The following is an 18,295-nucleotide window of genomic DNA, read 5'->3' as shown; positions in this document are numbered from 1 at the left end:
GAACTGAAATTATTTATTTGACTGAAACATTAGGACAAACACACAATCATGTTAGAAATAATAAGATATGACTACTTGATTTTGATTACTTTTGTTTTGCAAATGAAACTATGCTATGATTTTTCATTCGTTGAAGAAATAGAATATGTACATGAGCACTAATAAGAAAAAAATGACCGCAAATTGTATATTACTTTGAAAATATTTATTGTATGACTTAATATTTTTATCTCAATAAAAATTATCTTTTTGGAGAGTGTTTGTAATGAATAAACTCAAAGTAATAACTTGTGGCGGAAACTCTTCCCTAACTTGTCCTTTGGCTTCAGTTGTGTCATGGTCAACTTTCACCAAAACGGGACTACTTTGAAATTTTTGGTACATGGCTTGAACATCCAAACTTTGATAAACAGGTTATATATCATTGGATTAACTCTAGTGATTAGTCCTCTAATATCATAAATCTAACATCTACTTTGCAATTTTGGAATCGTCATGATCTTTGTACGTAAAAAATGTGTTTTTAAAAGATTGGGAGGTATTACCGAAGCTCTTGCAAGTGGTACAAACCAACACCTAATTGAGATAAGACATGAGCTCTAGAAGGAGCATAACTCCTTAGTTAGGGCCAAGGAAAGCTATTGGTTCCAATAATCTATACGCAAATAGATCCAATAAGGAGATCTTAATACTAAATTCTTCCACTTGTCAATTCTAAAGAGACAAAGATTTAATAGAATATATGTATTTCAAATGGATGATAATTTTTGCACAAAATTCCGTAAGTGTACGAGTTTGCCAAATAGTAGTATATAAGATTGTCGTATCCACATAGATTAATTTAACAAGTACTAACTTAATCAATATTTTATATTATTTAGACTAATGAAAATTATTGTTGGTTCACGATAACGAAAACGTAACGATACCATAAAAATTATAACAAAAGTAAATAACAATACAACTTTGAATTAATGGAAAGGAAACCTAGGGTCTTGGTTTCACTTGTAATATCAATTCATCAAGTCCTAGTTTTATATGAATTCTTATTTATTTTCTCAATTACCAATTCTTCTTTAAAACTATTAACAAAGATTTGTCATTCAATGTAATACTCTTTTGCCTAAATTAATTCTTTGATTGATCATACCAACAAATATAATTAAGAGAAAGCATAAAGAACCAAGAGGTTGAGTGATTGAAAGATTAGTGTATATGTTTCATCATACAAGAATCATAATCTCAATTATCCTATAGATCTACCAATTTATTGCAGTTGATCACTAGTCAATTGATTGATTAAGGTATGCAAAGGTCATCCCAAACATGTAAATAAAACAATAGAATAATTTAATTTAGATAAACAACAAAAATCTAAAATAAAACTAGAATTTAAAACTAAGACATAATAAAAAGGCATCTTAAACCTATATTAGAATAACCTTCAATCTTTTCTCCATTGACACATCATCTATTTATGTGTTACCTAATCAAATTTGTTCCACATCATAAAAAATATGATGTGTCACTCTATAATCATTCATCCTTTCTAAATTCTATTTTTTATTCCTTTATTGTAATACCTTATCAGTCATATTCTTAAATGCAATTCATTTTTATTATTTTCGGTTACTTAATCTATCAATGCATGTGACTATTGCTTTCACTTTTCTAATTCTAAACTTCTTTGTTTTGTAAAAACAAAATATTTTGGGTCTCACTAAACTTCTTTGTCTTCTAAACTTAAATATATCTACTAATTAACTTTTAAGTCTCTCAGTCTTTCTTCATAAATTTGCTAACGGTAATCTATTATCATCAATGTGCTCCCTTTAATTTCTCAATCAAATTGTAACATAAATTTTAAATAATCAATTCATTCATCTTATTTGGTATCTGAATTATTGTTTATTATAAATTAAAGTATTGTATTCATCTTATTTGGCAACTCATCAATTTTTACCATATTGCAATGGCCACAATTTGCATTGTCGTCGTACATAGTATTACATCAATCTTATATAAAATCAAAGTTACAATTTAGAATTGCATTTAAAATTCTTTGTAATTTCTTGCACGAATCAAATTTGTCAGTTTAGATTTGTGATTTTCAATTTCAAGTCTCTATTGAGACTTTCCAGTTTATATTTCTTGCATTGAAGAAGTAAAATTGGAGTTCTCTTCAATTATAAAAAAAAGACCAACAATATTGAGTAGCTACCATGGTAACGTTATATCTCATTTTTTTATTAATTAATTTTTGTGGTTTTGTTCTATAATTTGGTTGTGCTTCTGCATTTCATGTTTGATAAGTCTACATTTTATGTTTGATAAGTCTACATATTGTATCGATCAGTTGTCGTGGAAAAATGGTTGATTCAAATGATTGTCATTAGGCATTGATATTGCTAGAGGGTACTACAAGATGGAAAAAAATTCTATATTTAAATTCTTTACTATGTTAAACTTAGTTTGGTTAGTGAGCTAATTGACAACAAAATAAATTTAAGCAAATCCATGACACTAAAATAACTCTACTAATTTATTTTTATAAGTGTTAGTTTTTATTTCAATTTTATTGTGTATATTTTATTATAATGAACTGAAACTTTAAGCTTATATAATTTTATTAAATATATAACAATGGAAATAAGATTTATGTAATTTATACAAATATACACTTTAATGATGATTATTAAATATATTCCATTGTCATAACAAAAGTTTGTTAAACTTGAAACGATTTCGAACATCAATTGTCATATCTTTGTAAACAATTTTCATAATTTTCAACTTTTTGTTCTCTTAGTATAATACATTAATATATAATTAAACATTTCACTAAATCTTAGTTGTGTGATATCAAAATAATTTTATATATTTCCGAACTCAACATCTAACATGTTGATATTTTACGGCATATTTATTTAAAATATAATTTTTTTACTCAAAATTATCATTTTTAACTCCAAAAAATCTTAAAAAAATTAAATTAATCTCATGGAAAAACCCGCGCAACACGCGGTATACATCTAGTTAAAGTAAATAATATGACCCTAATAGGTTGTTTCTTTAAAAGAAAAATTTGGTCTGACCTGAGTTTGACGTAGGCTAGGCCGTAGGCCCTTGTCGGTCTGACCTATTATCACCCCTAATTAAAAAGTAAAAGAATTTAAAAGTAAATGTCATTAAAATGATTGAGAAAAAATTTACCTATTTTTATGCAAGGGAAAAAAATTGTCCCTGAATATAAATCTTATTTTAAATTGCTTTTATTGTTTTTCAAAACCCAACAAAATTAAAATTAAATACATTCATATACATTATGACAATTTAAGAAAATTCATACACAAAATGTACAAATTAAATACTTATTTATTTTATTTGTAGGAATGATGATAAATACTCCCAAAAACTGTTACACATGTTCAAATCTGGAATAAGATGTATAAAGTTCCAAGTTCGAACTCAACAAAAGATTCAATCTAATAATATCGATATTTGTCTGTTGAATTAAAACTTCGTTACAGTACTTTTTTTATATATGCAGAAAGAACCAAATGCGGTTATAATACCATCATATCAACTATGAATAAAAATTAAAACGTAAAGCTTGAGATATTATCATAATACCATTGCTTCATATCAACAAATGAAAAAATAAAAAATATAAAGCAGCTAACCTCGTGAGCCTGAAAGAAACTCGTTCAACCAAAGATGAAAAAAATCAACATAATTAAAAAAAAATATGGAAGTAGAAGTATGGAAGCATGTAGGAAAAATTTTAGTGTACAACATATTACTACGCACATATACTAAAAAAAACTTTCAACTTTCCCACTAGTTGTAAACTTTTGTAATGCATTGTGCAACAGCATCACTTTATATTCTAGTAGAAATATCAATGTTACATGAGAACGCTCTTTTTGTCTATCTGAAGTTATCTGATCTATGATGTTTATCTAGTTCACGGCAATAAATATTCCTATAGTGATGAAGTCGCTCTAAAGCATCACAGAATGTAAATTATATTGCTACCTGTTTACCAAAAAGCAATAAGAATATATTTAAAAGATCATTTCCTTTCTTTCCCTTTCCAGAAACAATAAGAAACATTCTAAAAGTAAAATAAAGGAGAAGTTATTTCCATCTTTTCTAACTAAATTGACTGGCCTGGAAAATTCCATCTTCCTGCAATCTACTGTCTCTCATTAGTGCTGTCAGATGCTTCAAAACACGTGAAATTTCATTGTATCTAGGATGCGATATATCACCCGCAACAAATGAGTTTGTGTTTTGCCCCACTACAATCCAGCTACACCCAGGCATCTTTTGGATTTCTTTCTGTATCATTGTTTTCCTCAGAGATCTAGCTTCATTCCAATGTCCTGATGCAGCATACATATTAGAAAGAAGTACATATGGAGAAGAATTTTGGGGTTCTAACTCGATAAGTTTATCAGCCGCTTTTTGTCCCCTTTTCTCATCCCCATGTATTCTGCAAGCACCCAATAAATTGGCCCAAAGCATAGCATTGGGTTCAACATCTAGGTTGTCAATGAACTCTTCAGCTTCTTTGAGAAAACCCCATCGACCATAAAGATCGACCATGCAAGCGTAGTGATCTATTCTCGGTTGAATGCCATAATAGTTTACCATGGCGTCGAAAATTCGACGACCCTCAGAAACCCACCCTGCATGGCTACAGGCAGTGAGCACTCCAAGGAATGCAACATCATCTGGTTTAACAGGTGATTGAGTCATCTCATCAAAGACCTTCAGTGCCCTTTCTACATAACCATTTCTCGCAAACCCAACTATCATTGAATTCCAAGAAATCACGTCCATTTTTACCGCCAATTCTTCAAAAACTTTTGCAGCACTTTTTACATCTCCACATTTAGCATACATATCTACAAGGGCGCTGCTGGTTAATTCATCTAAGTTAAAACCAGTATGCATAATTAGAGAATGTATTGCTTTACCATCGTGCAATGAAGATAAGAGCGCACAGGCTCGCAGAACGGTAACAAATGTTGCTTGGTCTGGTAAGATATTGTTGTTATTACGCATTTCTCGATACAAGTTTAAGGCCTCATTGCTGCACTCATTTTGAGTATATCCAGAAATTAAAGCTGTCCACAGTACAATGCTTTTAAGGTTTGATAAATCCAAGAAAAGAGTGTTCGCGTCTGCCATCCTCTGTGAGTTCGTATACATGCCCAACAAAGAGCTACCTAAGAATTCACTACCACATAAAAGACCCTTCTTTAATACAGCACAATGAATTTGCATGCCTAAATTTACATTAGGAGGCTCCTTACAACAATCTATGAGGGTTGCAAATGTGATTTCAGATGGCTGCAATCCCAATATCTGCATCTCATGCAGAATATTAATTGCTTCTTTTGTATCTTTTAGAGCATATCCTGCAATCAGAGCATTCATGGATACCACACTCCACCCGGGCATGCTACAATAAATTTTATGCGCGTCTTCAATTGCCCCGCATTTGGAATACATGTCAATGAGAGAGCTTCCAGCAAAAAGATTTGTCTCTAAACCCAACTTAACTGAAAAGCTATGGAGCTGCAATCCAGCTTCTAGAACCTTAATGTTTCCACAGGCACTAAGTATACTAGCCAAAGATACCTCATCCGGTACTACGCCATTTCGATTCATTCTCCCAAAAATGTTGAAAGCATCAGTTTCCTCTTGTTCTTGTACATATCCAACAAGAATGGCATTCCACGAAATATTATCTCGATATTTCATGTGCTCAAATTGTTTTCTGGCTTCCTTCAAAGCCCCGGCCTTAGCATACATATCTACCAATGCATTGTTCACGCATAAATTATTCGTAAACCTTTTCTTGATAATAGTTGAATGCAACTGTCTACCGATATCTAAGAATTCTAAGCAAGCGCACGAACTCAAAATGCTAGAGTACGTAAACTCATCCGGGTCAATTCCACACCCCATCATTTCAGAGAAAATATCCATGACATCAATTAAACAACCATTCTGCGCATAAACTCCGAGAATGGCATTCCACACAACAACATTTCTCTCAGATAAAACATCAAACACTTGCCTCGCATCACACAACATATCACATTTCCCATACATATTGATCAAAGAACTTGCCACATAAACACTAGACTCAAAACCTAGTTTAACAGCCTCTCCATGAACTAACAAACCATAATCTAACGAACCCACACCCGCAATTGCACTCAAAACACTCGCGAGCGTAGACCTAGATGATATCACACCATTCATCCTCATTTGACGATAAAACGCAACAGCCTCTTTATAGTAACCTTTCTTGCCATAACCCGAAATCATAACATTCCACACAACAACATTATTACAACTATCCATCTCTTCAAACAATTTACCTGCATAATCCAACTTCCCCGAAGCAACACAAGCATTCAAAACAGTTACAAACGCGATTTCATCTAAACAAAAATTACTCTGCATTTTATCAAACACATGGAGTGCTTCCTCCGGCATACCAACATAAACATAACCAGCAATCAAAGCAGTCAACGAAGCTGCATCGAGTTGTAACCCCGCTGCTACTGCAGAATCGAATGCGATTCGAGCCAAATTCAAACACTTGCATTTCGCGTATAAATGAATAATTCCACGCTGGCATAATGAATCAAATTCAAACCCTCTCTTAAATATACAACTATGAACTAACCTACCAAATTCAAGATTCTCGAGTTTTGCACATGATGATAAAGTGATTGATAAAGTGAACTCGTTTGGTGATTGAGATGAATTTACAAAAGAAGTGTAAGTTTGAAGAACTTTTTCGTATAAACCTTGACGCGAGTGAGTGGAAAGGAGGGAATTCCAATTGGTGGTGGTAACCGTTTCAAATGCCACGTGGCGGATATTGGCATCATCATTATAATGTTGTTTAGAGTGCGAATGAATGAATCTGGGAATTTGGTGGAAAACATGGCGGGATTTGAAAATTGGAGAGTGAATGATGAAACTCAAATGATGAATTCTAAGTAAACATTTCCCTCTAACTGCTATGTGCATCTGTGTATTATATCTATCATGTCACGTTGTAGTAGTAGTAATAATAATAATAATAACAGTAATAACTAGATTGATAGAAACAGAGGAAAAACTTTTGTGATGTGGAAGGTCGTGATTTCTTTATGGTGTAGTCGGTTGCTTTGTAACTAATGAAGAAGGTGTTGAAAGATTCATTGGTTTGTTTGATGTGTTTCTGTTTGTTCGGCTTTATTAGATTTGAATTTCATACAATTAGCGCTTCTTTATTGGTTTCATTGATTTTAGGTTTGTTTAGTAAAACTAAACTATAATTTATCTGATTAGTTAAAAAATTAGTTGATGATATAAAAATTAATTTCAAGTTGATAGCTCATAATCGACCACTTATAGCTGAAAAACAAACGGATGAAAATAAAGTGTTTGATAAATTTAGTTATTATAATTATAAAATGATTTAAAAAAATACATAAATATTCAATTTAAAAAATATGTAAATGTATAAATTTTATTTTTAAAAACCATAAAAAAGTCATTTTAAAAAAATAAATTGTATCTGATTTTTTTTTTTCATATGCAAGGTCAGATAATCCTTAATTTGAAAAACAAATTATCATATTTTTTTGCTGAAATAGTTTTTACCGGTAAGATTTGGTGAACCATTGACATTTTGACTTGCCTCTATTGTTACACAAAATAGGAACAAAATCAATCTGAATAAGATACAATTCAAAATTAAACAATGACTAAATTGAAGCTCAAATTTTAACTATAAATAGATACTCAAGACTGAAGAATAAAAGCATCGAAAAACATAAAAGAGTAGTCTTAGAGTTCAAAGAGAAACAATTGTTCAAGTTAGAAATATTTTTTAAATGTTCTTTTCTTAAAGTGCGAGAGTTATTATTATTATCAGCTTTGTTAGAAGCAACTACTCAAGTTTCAATCTTTTGTATCCAATCCGATAGTGGTTTAGGTTCTTCTTCATTTTAGGATTGTCAGGTTGTTAGGAGAAGACTTGACTTGTAGGGTCAAGGTGGTTAGTTCCTCAAAAGTTTGGGGTTGTCAAACTTTTTAGGAAGATTGGCTTAAAAGGTCAGGTGTTTTGTAATTCAAGGTATTTGAATTAGTGGATTAAAGAGTTTGACAAGTGCACCAACAAGGAGACAACAAAGATTATTTATGATAGTCTGATTCTGACCTATGAAGGAAGCAAGCAAGTTCAAGAAGCAAAGACCAACCTCCTAGTCAAAAAGTATGAGTTCTTCAAGATGGAAGAAGATGAAGACATTGGAATAATGTTTTCAAGGAACTGTCGTTACGTACTAGTGGCTAGGTCCAAGATGCATGCATGAATATCATCACTATTAGTTAGTAACAAAATAGATTACTCAACCATAACGTCCAAAATCATTCAACTTCGTCCCAAACTAACCTAGTTTAGACACAAAGTCATCACCTTGAATAACCCCTCGTTGTCAATCAAAATACGCAAATTACTTAATTCATAAACATGTAATTCAAATAACACACATATTTTGAACATAACACACAAACATAACCAATACATAACATCACAATGCATTTATATCACATATAATTCAAGTAGGAAAGCGAATGGAGTGATTCTCTTACCATTATGAGTGTCGTTATTAAGGTTCCTACGCAACGGTCTTTGCTCCAAAAACGTTACACTTTCATAAATTAATTTACTACTCACTTAGTGTTAAAACTCATATATCCCTAATTCTTATTCAAGGTTTGATGTTGGCTTAAGGTTTTAAGACAAACCATTTCTTTATATTTTTAAAAGATATCAATTCTCTCAAATTAGCAAACACACAAACAAGTAACAATAAAAAGAGATTTTGAGTCTATATCTGGCACAAGTGCCTCATTGCAAATTCAATAAAATAAAGAAAATATGTCATTTTTCAAATATTTATTTTGGACCAAAATTCTAATATAAGAAACATCAAGGATCCCTAATACTTCCTTAGTTCACTTCCAAAAATTTAATGATACAATTTAACGACACTTCAACACAAATTTTATTTTAATTATTTTATAAATCAACAGAACATTCACACAATTGTCTCATAAAAATTATAATTTTAACATTCTAAAAAAATAATTATAACAACAACTTTCAACATATTTATTATTTATAGAAAAATTATTATTTTTAACATAAATAAGGTTAATAAAAGTTCTTCAACACTCACACCATCACAACATAAAATTTTAACCAAATAAAATTGAGTTTGTAGAAATTTCTATTGATTAAAACACGATCTAGTCTTTATAACGACTTTTACCGGATGAAAATTAATTTTGACATAGATAAACATTTTCTCTAATCAAAATAAGTTTTTATATCAATATCATAAGAAAATCAAGAACAGTTCTAAGAAAGTAAATTACATATCACAATTTTACTTTTAAAACTAAAAAGGATTTTCCTACATAATAATAATAATAATAATAATAATAATAATAATAATAATAATAATAATAATAATAATAATAATATCAAACATCATTTTCAAAATTATCTATTGTCATAAAGTTATTTACTAAAATCAGTTTTTGACCAGTAACAACAATAACAACTTTACCATAAAAATCAATTTTGTTATTCCAGAAGATTAAGGGATTTTGTTCTTCTAACAATGAAAAATGGTTAGACAAAGTTAATATGATCGTAATTAAAGAGTTCTTACTTGATGGGATGAATCACTAGCTCATTTAGAGGTTTTCTTGAATTTCTTCTTTTTTCTCTCATAAGTCATTTAGAGGTTATCCTTTGCCATTTTTCAACCTATAAAGTACATTTGGTTTCAAAAGAAAGAAGATAATACAATGCACATCATATTTTCATTAAACAATAATGCATAACATTGTCAAATGAATCAAGTACATGAATATATAAAATATTTACTATTTCGAAACAACATATAAGATAAAATCAATACAAACACATTGTCTACATTGAGTTAAATCAATAAACTACATTAACTCTGAAATTTGGCACAACTACATTAATCTTCATACACATTCCACGTTTTAGTTGTAACATTGTCCCTTAAAAGTGATCTTGTTCGATAGTCTTCATCACATTGTTGTGTTTGGGGTCTATCTATGTATTTTGAAGCAACTCACGATCAACTTCAACAATTAAGCATTCATCAATGTCTACACCCAATAAAAATTTATGTAGTACACAACAAGCAAGTACTATGGCTATTGTTATTTCAAATGAATAGTGTGGTTCAATGTCATGGCTATTATCGAAAATCTCTTTTTTAAAACACCAAAAGTTCTTTCTATGACATTTTGAAGTGATGAATATCAAAAGTTGAATACATCTTAGAGATTTTGTGGACCACGACCTAAATGATCCTTTAAGTTATAACGAACACCTCTGTATGGTGTTAGTGACCCATATTTTAGCATAAATCCCACATCCCCGAGGTAAAACTTTCCTACAAAAATTTGTTATTGTCAAGTCAAAATAGGTTCAATGCACAATGTTTAAAAAAATTGTTATATTAAACTTCCCACTAATCTTCTGGAATTATTAAAGGGTCTTCTTTAGTTAATGTATTTTTAAGAACTAGAGTCAGATGTTTTTCTTTCCCATCTAGCTAACATGTACTTGAATTTCATGTCAAAATATCAAGCAGCTAAAACATTTTGAGTGGGATGCTCTTTTCATCCACGAAAACGAGCGGTGTTTACTCTTGGGACCTTCACTCGAATATGTGTTCCATCTATATCTCCAATGCAATCCTTAGTTTATAGATGATTTAATTAGTTATGCAAGAGATGAACTTAAAGGGTTAACATAAATTTAACTAAAGAAAGTACAGTGATAACTTAAAAAACTAAATATAATGGTACCATAAAAAATGGATAAAAAATGTTATTGTTTAGTATTTGTAGTGGGACATTTGCACTTGTTGGTTGAAATAAAAATGTTTCCCCTAATGCAAGTATTGCATGCAATCATTGTAAAAGTGACGATTAACAGTCTTTCTAGAAAGATAAAAGAAGAAAGACACGGTACGTATTTTAACATTATGTCCAATAAAATGTAAGAATTTTGTGACTTTCTCTTCTACTGTAGACTTTATTGTAAAAGTGACGATTAATAGTCTTTCTAGAAAGATAAAAGAAGAAAGACACAATAAGTGTTTTAACATTATGTCCAATAATATGTAACAATTTTGTGACTTGCTCTTCTACTGTAAACTTTACTGAATCCTTTAAATACCAATACCTTTTAGTTTTTGACACAACTTCATGAATGCTTCAGTACCTACACGTACGATGTCTCGACACTTCTCTATATGCACTAGTTAACTCATTAGCTCACAACGTCTGCACTCACTTTCTACATAATAAGTAACTCAACTATGCTAACATGTTGACAATATTTGATGCAAATGCAATACATGAACAATGTCACATAATAGGACAACAGAACCAATATGTTGCCTCATTTCAATCTATTTTTTTGCATGATTTAAAACTTGAATTTGAATAGAAATTTCAATATCAACATTTTAGGTTCATTCAAGTTGACTTCATCTATTATTTCATTTTCTTCGTCGTTGCTTACTTCTCCAACATTATCTAAATTTGAAATTATCTCCAAATCACCCTATCAGAGAGGCTTCTCCACATGTAGCGCAACAGAGCAATTGAATAAATGATCCAATACATGGTACATGTGTATGAAAACAAAAACACAAATTTATCAACAAAATAAAAAAAAAATAAAAAACACAAACAAAAACACACAAGACAAAAAAACACAAACATACAAATCAAAATTGTAAAGTATGTGTAAGCCTTAGATCTAAAATAAATAAATAAAGATAATAAACATTTTTTTATTGTAATTAAAATTAAATAATAACAAATAAATTAGAAAATAAAAAGGCTAACACATATCAACAAAAATAGTAAAGTTTATTTAACGACCTTTGCCAAAAAGCAACAAAAACAAATTGCAAAGTGGATTAATAACTTCATTGATTAAGTTAGTGAAACTGATAAAATATATTAAATTAATCCATACCTCAGATTTTTTTTTTTTTTATCAATTTGATGTGATGACTTTAGATTTCGTCTTTATGTGGTTGTAAATATTTGAGAAAGAAAGATACAAGATGTTGCAGGTTTTTCATCAAAGTTGGAGGAAGAAAATGGAGAGAGGAAGAAAAAGGAAGGAGGGAGAGGAAGCGGGAAAGCTTTCGCGCCATAAAGAAAGAGTACAATGGCAATTTAGGAATTACAAATATTTTGAGCCTTTTTCTATCCTTTTTTTTCCGTTGTTGAACGGAGAAATAAAAGAAGATGTGGGTTCCACATTTTAGTGTTTTCTATTTCTTTGTTGTCCATATAGGAGAAGTTATATGTCTCTCCTCTCTTTCTCTCTTCTCTAACTCTCTCCCCTAATTCTATCAAACCAAACATAGTGTTAGTGATGAATTGATTCCGCTGAAAACTCTTGTTGTTGTCTTCACTTTGAGGTTTTTTTTATAGACGTATGAAGGTCGAAGACAATTCATATAGTCGTTATTGATCCAACAATTCAGAGTGATAATCTAATAGACATGTGTTTTATTTTATCTAGAATGTTCTTCCTTTGTACTTGAATGAATATTGTGACAGAGATCTTTAACAGTTGTCTGGTGTCAGTTTTATGCTTTACACTTAAGCTGGACTTTTTGCAAAAGGTGTAGCAGCAATGTCTTTTATATCCTTGTTTCTCTAGTTGTACTTGTTGCCAACAATCTAGAGATTGATCTGGTGATTGTTCTTGATGTTGTTTTGCTTCTTTTAACCTTTTTGGGCTTGATCATTGTTCTAAATTGTATTGATATTCGTTTTACTTTAGATCTTAGTTTTTGGGAAATGATTCATTTCATTTTTATCTTTAAAAGAAATTATTTAGAATGGTCTTCATTAATTAGAATGATATTTTCAAAAATCATAATGATCTTTGTTTGTTCAGACTACTGCTCTTTTGAATCAGAATGATCTTGGTTTGTCCATATTGATATTTTTATGAATCAGAATGTTCTTTTATACACCAAAATGATCTGGATTGCCTATCTTCGAATAATACACTCAAAAACACAAATTAAATAATAACACAATTAAAATCATGATTAAAAATTATTTAATTTGTTTGTTTATCTTCAAAACATTGATTTGAGAATTTGTCTCAACAATATAGATATTTGAAAAATAAATTATTTAATTAAATAAAAAAATTAAAATGTAAATAAAACAGTTTTTAATAAAATTAAAATAAATAAAAAAGTCATACCATAATTTGTGTATTCTCAACAATTGCTAAAGTGTGATAGGTATAGATAATGGATAGATTAAGTTACACTAATAAATAACCTCATGAAAATGAAAAAAATTAATATATATTTTAAATTTTTTTAAAATTAAACTTAATTTCAACTTTCAGTTTGAGTTTCAGATTAGAATTTAAAGTGTTAGTTTAGAGTTGATTTTTAGTATGTATTTTTTAGTCTAAAAAATATGATGGACACAAAAATATTAACGTGAAATTAAAAAATAGAAAAAATAATTAAATTTTAGAAATAAAATTATTTATATGTTACAAAATTTAAAATTTAGTAATAATTTTAATAATAGTGGTTGTTGTCAAAATTGATAGTTGATGGTTGTCATAGTGGAGTTAGATATGATTGGTGGTCAATGGATTTAAATGGTGATCGATTGTGGTTAGAGTAGTGATCAATGAGGGTTAAGGTGGCATTTTAATGCCACCAACTTTATTTTGAAAAAGAATTTATATTTTAAAATTTTACGTTTAGAAACTTTTATTAAAGGTGAAAGCTTCAAAATATTTTATAATAACAAAAAAAAAATGTCACCAACTTTAAAAAATACAATTTATAATTTAATCCACCCGCCACTACCAAGATAAAATTTTAATGTGATCCACCAAATACAAAATTTTACGTTTAGAAACTTTTATTAAAGGTGAAAGCTTCAAAATATTTTATAATAACAAAAAAAAAATGTCACCAACTTTAAAAAATACAATTTATAATTTAATCCACCCGCCACTACCAAGATAAAATTTTAATGTGATCCACCAAATACAAGTCAATCCTAGAGAGATAACTGCGTTGTTGCGCTTTTTTCCAAATCTTTAAAATAAAAGCTAACCAAATCATTTGCAAGTAATGTTTTATTTATATATTTTGAGAAAATATATCATAAAATTAAAATACATGATCGAAAATATCATTTAGAAGAACACTTGAAATACCCACAAAAATAAAAATGATTTCAAGCTACAACAAAACTAAGAATATAAAAAAATAAATAAATTACATTTTCAACTTAATCTTAATTTCCCTCACAACTGGATGTTTCACACAATTTTACTTGGAATATATTTTGTTTTTGAAAAATGAACTTTCAAAACCAAAATTTAAAACCAGTCTATACGAGGCTAAATTAATTACTAGTACTAACGTCTATTCGCTTTATTTTTTATTATACTAACATATATGGATCTTCATAAATAATAATTTTTATTTTAATAATAAATAACATATATGAAATTGACTAAATATAAATAAAATAAAGATTAATTAGAAAAAATAACAACCACATGACATGAAACGTCTCGTACTTCCACAACGATGACAATATCATTATCCACTCTTTTTTTAAATTGATTATTATTATTATCCACTTAAAACCATTTTTATTCATATAATTATTGAAAAAGAAGATAGATATACACAGAAAAAATGTCCCACATCTCTGTTTGTCGCTGCAACGGCTCGGTGGCACCACCGGTTTCTTTTATTCAAGCTCCACTCAAAAGAATTATACAACTAAGACAGAGTACAGTCACAACCTCTGCTTCAAAATTCGGAGGATTTTCACTTAATTCGGTTTGTTCTCTACCTCACACTTCTATATGGTTTAATTATCAACAAATAATACTATGTTTGCTTGCTTAAATATGTAGTAATCTGTAATGAAATAAAAAAGAAAAAATAATAGTTGATTAAAAATTTATGTATCTAACTAAGAATGTAATTTAAATACATAAATTTTTCAATTACTATTTTTTGTATATTTCAATCCGAATAAAGTATGTTTTTCTTTAAGCGGTATATTAATTGGGTGCTTATTGTTGACTTTAAATGCTCTTGTGTAGATATTTAAAGGTTGTAAAAATTGTGAAGGAAGAGGGGCCATTCAATGTCCAGGATGCAAGGTGCTACTATTTTTTATTTTTAATATAAGCAATTTCATTAATTAGAATAATAAAAGAAACTCATTACAAAACAAATTTATTTTCCAACTTTAGTGTTTTTAGTTTTTACTATTTTAGTTCCTTGCTTATATTATTTTACTAAGTTTGATCCTTACATTTTTTTTAATTTCTATTTTGACTTTTTTACATTTTTTTTTTGTCACCTTGTTATGACGGTAAAGTTTATTGAAATTTAATGATCAAATTGTAATTAAAAATTATATACACGATAAATACTATAAAAAGTAATAATATGGACGCAAATTAAATTCATGAAAAATAAAATAGAGAAACCGATATATCGTAAATTTGAAAAAATAATAGATTAAAAATTTATTTAACTTAAAAGACTAGGATTGATGGTGGTATCTAACCCAAATGATTTTTCTTTTTCTCTCAAATTAGAAAAGAAAATTTTCAAGATTACATAAATGTTAATTTCAATATCTATTGACATTATTATTGTTAGGAATACTTATGGATACAGGTAAATTCGTTAATTCAGTCACTCAAATTAATTTAACTCATAATTTGACTCAACGAATTTAAATTTAGTTTTAATTCGAATAAACTAATTTAAATCTAATGGTGTTTGGTTTAGATAGCAGATTTCATATTTTGAACTTACGAATCAGTAAACCCAACCTACTAACTTAATTTGAATGTTTTGTTATGTTTGTGTATATATTTTAAGTATAGAATGATAAGTTGTAATATAGTTTTATTTTTTAAAAATGTTCAAATATTTAAATTTAATTACATTATTTTTAAATAAAATAATATTTTTTCTTTATTACCTGCGAATCAAATCCAACCAAACCCGATGATAATCGAGTTAGTTAGATTTGAGTTTAGTGTAAAAATCACAAATTAAAAATTCAATTAAATCTAAATAAAATTAATCGATTTGAATATCAGATATGATAAAAAAAAATAAAAAAAAACCGTCCAACATATTATTATATCTCAATTATTGATTTCTCTCTAATTTAATCTTTGAACTATAAAATTATAATATATAGTTTTTAAACTATTATTAATCTATTAATTTAGTTTATCAGTTATTTTAGAAATACCAAAGAGAATGATAGTTGAACGACTAAATTAATAGAGTAATAATAGTTTAAAAGTTTCTTTTATATTTCTATAGTTTAGCTATGTTTATAAAAATGTATATTACTTAAACATAAAAAAATGTCGTTGCGACTATGTTTTTTTTTCTAAAGAACTATATATCCTTGGATTCTCACAGGGAACAGGAAAGAATAAAAAAGATGGAAATATATTTGAACGGTGGAAGTAAGTTCTTCTCCCTTTTGGTTTTTTACTTGTATCACATTAATTAGTTTTATTTGAAAGATAATTTTTAGTCACTATAAAGTATTCCCTTGTTAGATTTAGGGACTAATATCAGTAAAGAACAAAAATCACTAAATTAAGGACTAATATCAGTGAAAGATTTTTAGAACAAAACTTAATAAAAATATATTTTATAGATTAACTTATATTTAATTTTACCCTTCTAATATATATTGGTGTAGATGCTTCGGCTGCCAAGGATTTGGACTAGTCAGTTGCCCCAATTGTGGAAAGGGAGGATTGACCCCAGAACAAAGAGGAGAAAGATAAGGAAGCTTCAGAACAACCAAGTTTTTTACGAGCATATGGAAAAAGTGTAAAATTACATGAACTTTGTGTATAATTGTCTCAAACATGAATTATATGATAGTTTTTTACATATTGGTTGAATTGATTTTTTACTTAAATTTAAAACAATTTTCACATAATTAAAATTCAAAAAATAATAATAATAGCTTTAATGTTGGCAGTAAGTATTTAACACTAACTTATCTTGGTCTATGTTCCACATGCTATATACTTCTGTTGGGAAAAAGCCCACCCAACAACTTCATATTGGATCTATAATTATCTGGTCATAACCCGCATTCCTAAATAATTATCTGAAACCGTTTTGATTTAAGCCGGAAAAAATTGTGAGCGAGTGGGAGTTTTCCTTGAAATAAAAATTCAAAGGTAGGGATGATTTTGAGAGTGTTGATATCCACGGAGCATACTTGCACTTGAATCCGCCCTACTAGTAATATTTTTATAATAATTTTGCATACCCAACTTAGTGGTGAGAATGACACTCATGAAGAATTCCCCACACGTTAGTCCCCATTATTGGTAAATATGTACAATATCAAGGTGGATGTTGCGGGTGTTGTCCATGAAGAATAGATAATTGATATTACTTTTAGAGATTCAGAGAGTATTATCCTAATTGCGGCCACTTCAAAGATTGTTGATTTACCAGATGTAGATATTGTGGAGACTATAGAAACTTGTGAATTCCTCTAATTTGCATTGGATCTTCGTTTTTAGAGCATTAACCTAGAAATTCCTAGAAATTAAGGGATTCACTTAAAGTTATAAAAGCAACTCGAATTAGAGTATATTCTTATTTTAGAATAAGAATAGATGATTGTTGCAATATTTTATATTTGGTTTTCAACTCCATGATTACTCATGTAAAGAGTAGTACAAATATTTTAGCACACAATTTAGCTAAATTTGTTTTAAACTCGTTTAATTATACGTGGATCGAAAAGTTTCACCTTGCATTTCACAATCAATTTCAACTTATTTTGTTAATGAAATGTTTTACTTGTTAAAATTAGTGACACATACACCATATACATACAGTACTGCTTATTATTTTTGCAAAAGCAAAATTTGCAATAAAAAATTAAATACTTTTTTTAATTATTTTTTTTGTACTTTTAGGATATGGGTCGTTAATCAATTAGAGTATTTCATTAACTATTAAAATACATGATGTTAACTACTTATTAAATATATATCTCTTTATCCACTAAATACAAGACATTAACAATTAAACTATAATACTCTAAAGTGGTTAAT

General features: G+C 28.7%; 2 protein-coding genes and 1 long non-coding RNA gene across 4 annotated transcripts; 1 reads left to right on the top strand and 2 right to left on the bottom strand.

Annotated features, from left to right (window-relative positions):
* Window positions 1-3,718: 3,718 nt before the first annotated feature.
* Window positions 3,719-7,545, bottom strand: LOC101497288 (pentatricopeptide repeat-containing protein At3g09040, mitochondrial). The gene has a single exon (XM_012712012.3). The coding sequence runs from the start codon at window positions 7,060-7,062 to the stop codon at window positions 4,156-4,158; it is 2,907 nt and encodes a 968-aa protein (XP_012567466.1). The 5' UTR covers window positions 7,063-7,545; the 3' UTR covers window positions 3,719-4,155.
* A 2,348-nt stretch (window positions 7,546-9,893) lies between these two features.
* Window positions 9,894-12,541, bottom strand: LOC140920848 (uncharacterized). The gene is made up of 2 exons (XR_012163400.1): window positions 12,125-12,541; window positions 9,894-11,716 (listed from the first exon to the last, which is right to left on the bottom strand). It is a non-coding gene; the product is annotated as an uncharacterized lncRNA (long non-coding RNA).
* Window positions 12,542-14,751: 2,210 nt separating this feature from the next.
* LOC101496958 (uncharacterized) lies at window positions 14,752-17,119 on the top strand. Of its 2 annotated transcripts, XM_004515987.4 has the most exons (4): window positions 14,782-15,002; window positions 15,272-15,331; window positions 16,623-16,669; window positions 16,912-17,119. In XM_004515987.4, exons 1-4 carry the CDS (start codon window positions 14,856-14,858, stop codon window positions 16,997-16,999), a joined length of 342 nt encoding a protein of 113 aa, XP_004516044.1. In that variant the 5' UTR covers window positions 14,782-14,855; the 3' UTR covers window positions 17,000-17,119. The 2 variants fall into 2 exon arrangements, with proteins under 2 accessions (XP_027186811.1, XP_004516044.1); XM_027331010.2 differs by lacking the exon at window positions 16,623-16,669 and having other exon boundaries at window positions 14,752-15,002.
* The last annotated feature ends 1,176 nt before the right edge of the window (window positions 17,120-18,295 follow it).

This window comes from Cicer arietinum, chromosome 6 (genome assembly GCF_000331145.2).
Source record: "Cicer arietinum cultivar CDC Frontier isolate Library 1 chromosome 6, Cicar.CDCFrontier_v2.0, whole genome shotgun sequence".
Classification (NCBI taxonomy): domain Eukaryota; kingdom Viridiplantae; phylum Streptophyta; class Magnoliopsida; order Fabales; family Fabaceae; genus Cicer; species Cicer arietinum.
The sequence above is the reverse complement of the archived record's forward strand: the minus strand, read 5'-3'. Positions and strand labels throughout refer to the sequence as shown.